The following is a 1,190-nucleotide window of genomic DNA, read 5'->3' on the forward strand; positions in this document are numbered from 1 at the left end:
TGCAAAAATGAAACTCTGTTTTATGTATTGGTGCTCATTAAAAGGAATCCAGTTTTTAATCCAGTCCATTAGCATCCAATTTTTAATCCAGCCCATTAGTAGAAGTGGAAAGTCCATCTAAGGCCCCAACCCATGTTATATCAGACTTGGGTTTCGTGGTAGCATCGTAATTAATCCTAAATTTAATGGTTTTCTCATTTCACGCTTAAAACCCTAAATACTCTGCACCCTAGCGTTTGACCTGCCCCTCTATTTTTTTATTTTCCTGTCATTCTTCGTTGCTAGGGTTTGTTCTCTTTCTCAATCGCAAACTCTAAAAATGGCAGCGTCGGCACCAATCGAGTCTGTCCAATGCTTCGGGAGGAAGAAGACCGCTGTGGCAGTCACCTACTGCAAGCGCGGGAGAGGCCTAATCAAGATCAACGGCTGTCCAATCGAGCTGGTGGAGCCGGAGATTCTTCGCTTCAAGGCATATGAGCCCATTCTTCTTCTTGGACGTCACCGTTTTGCTGGCGTCGACATGCGTATCCGCGTGAAAGGCGGCGGACACACCTCTCAGATATACGCCATCCGCCAGAGCATCGCCAAAGCCCTCGTCGCTTTCTACCAGAAGTACGTGGACGAGCAGAGCAAGAAGGAAATCAAAGATATTTTGGTCAGGTACGATAGGACTCTGCTTGTGGCTGATCCTAGGCGCTGCGAGCCCAAGAAGTTCGGTGGTCGTGGTGCTCGTGCCAGGTTCCAGAAGAGTTATCGTTGATTCGGAGGTCAAGTTTTATGCATTTATGGTTTTGAGAAATGTTTTGAGACTATGAATTTTGATATTTTAGAACTAAATTGTTAATGGATATTTTTTGTTATTTTGGTTTATGAAGGATATTTCTCCTATTCTCTTATGTCTTGAATATTGATGATTCTGTTCGTTTTTGTGTTGTTATTTAGATGGTTCTTGCAATTGGTTTGACAGCTTCTAAGATTGGTATGTTATTGGATTTTGTTCCAAATTTCTTGGGAAATTTGATATGTTTAAATTGTATGGTTCGCTACTAGAATCTTAGTGCTGCTCTCTGTGCTCTTGATTTTTTCATATTGGTGATGAAGACATTTTTTATTAGGGTAAGTGATTGGATACATGAGATGTAGGATGTTGGTGGGTTCTTTTAGCATTTAGCGTTTTGGGTTGAACAGTG

General features: G+C 41.8%; 1 protein-coding gene across 1 annotated transcript; it reads left to right on the top strand.

The window, feature by feature from the left end:
* Positions 1 to 220: 220 nt before the first annotated feature.
* On the top strand, positions 221 to 888 carry LOC110668185 (40S ribosomal protein S16). Its single transcript, XM_021829335.2, has one exon. It carries the CDS (start codon positions 320 to 322, stop codon positions 758 to 760), a length of 441 nt encoding a protein of 146 aa, XP_021685027.1. The 5' UTR covers positions 221 to 319; the 3' UTR covers positions 761 to 888.
* Positions 889 to 1,190: the final 302 nt, after the last annotated feature.

The sequence above is a fragment of the Hevea brasiliensis genome, chromosome 14 (genome assembly GCF_030052815.1).
Source record: "Hevea brasiliensis isolate MT/VB/25A 57/8 chromosome 14, ASM3005281v1, whole genome shotgun sequence".
Classification (NCBI taxonomy): Eukaryota; Viridiplantae; Streptophyta; class Magnoliopsida; order Malpighiales; family Euphorbiaceae; genus Hevea; species Hevea brasiliensis.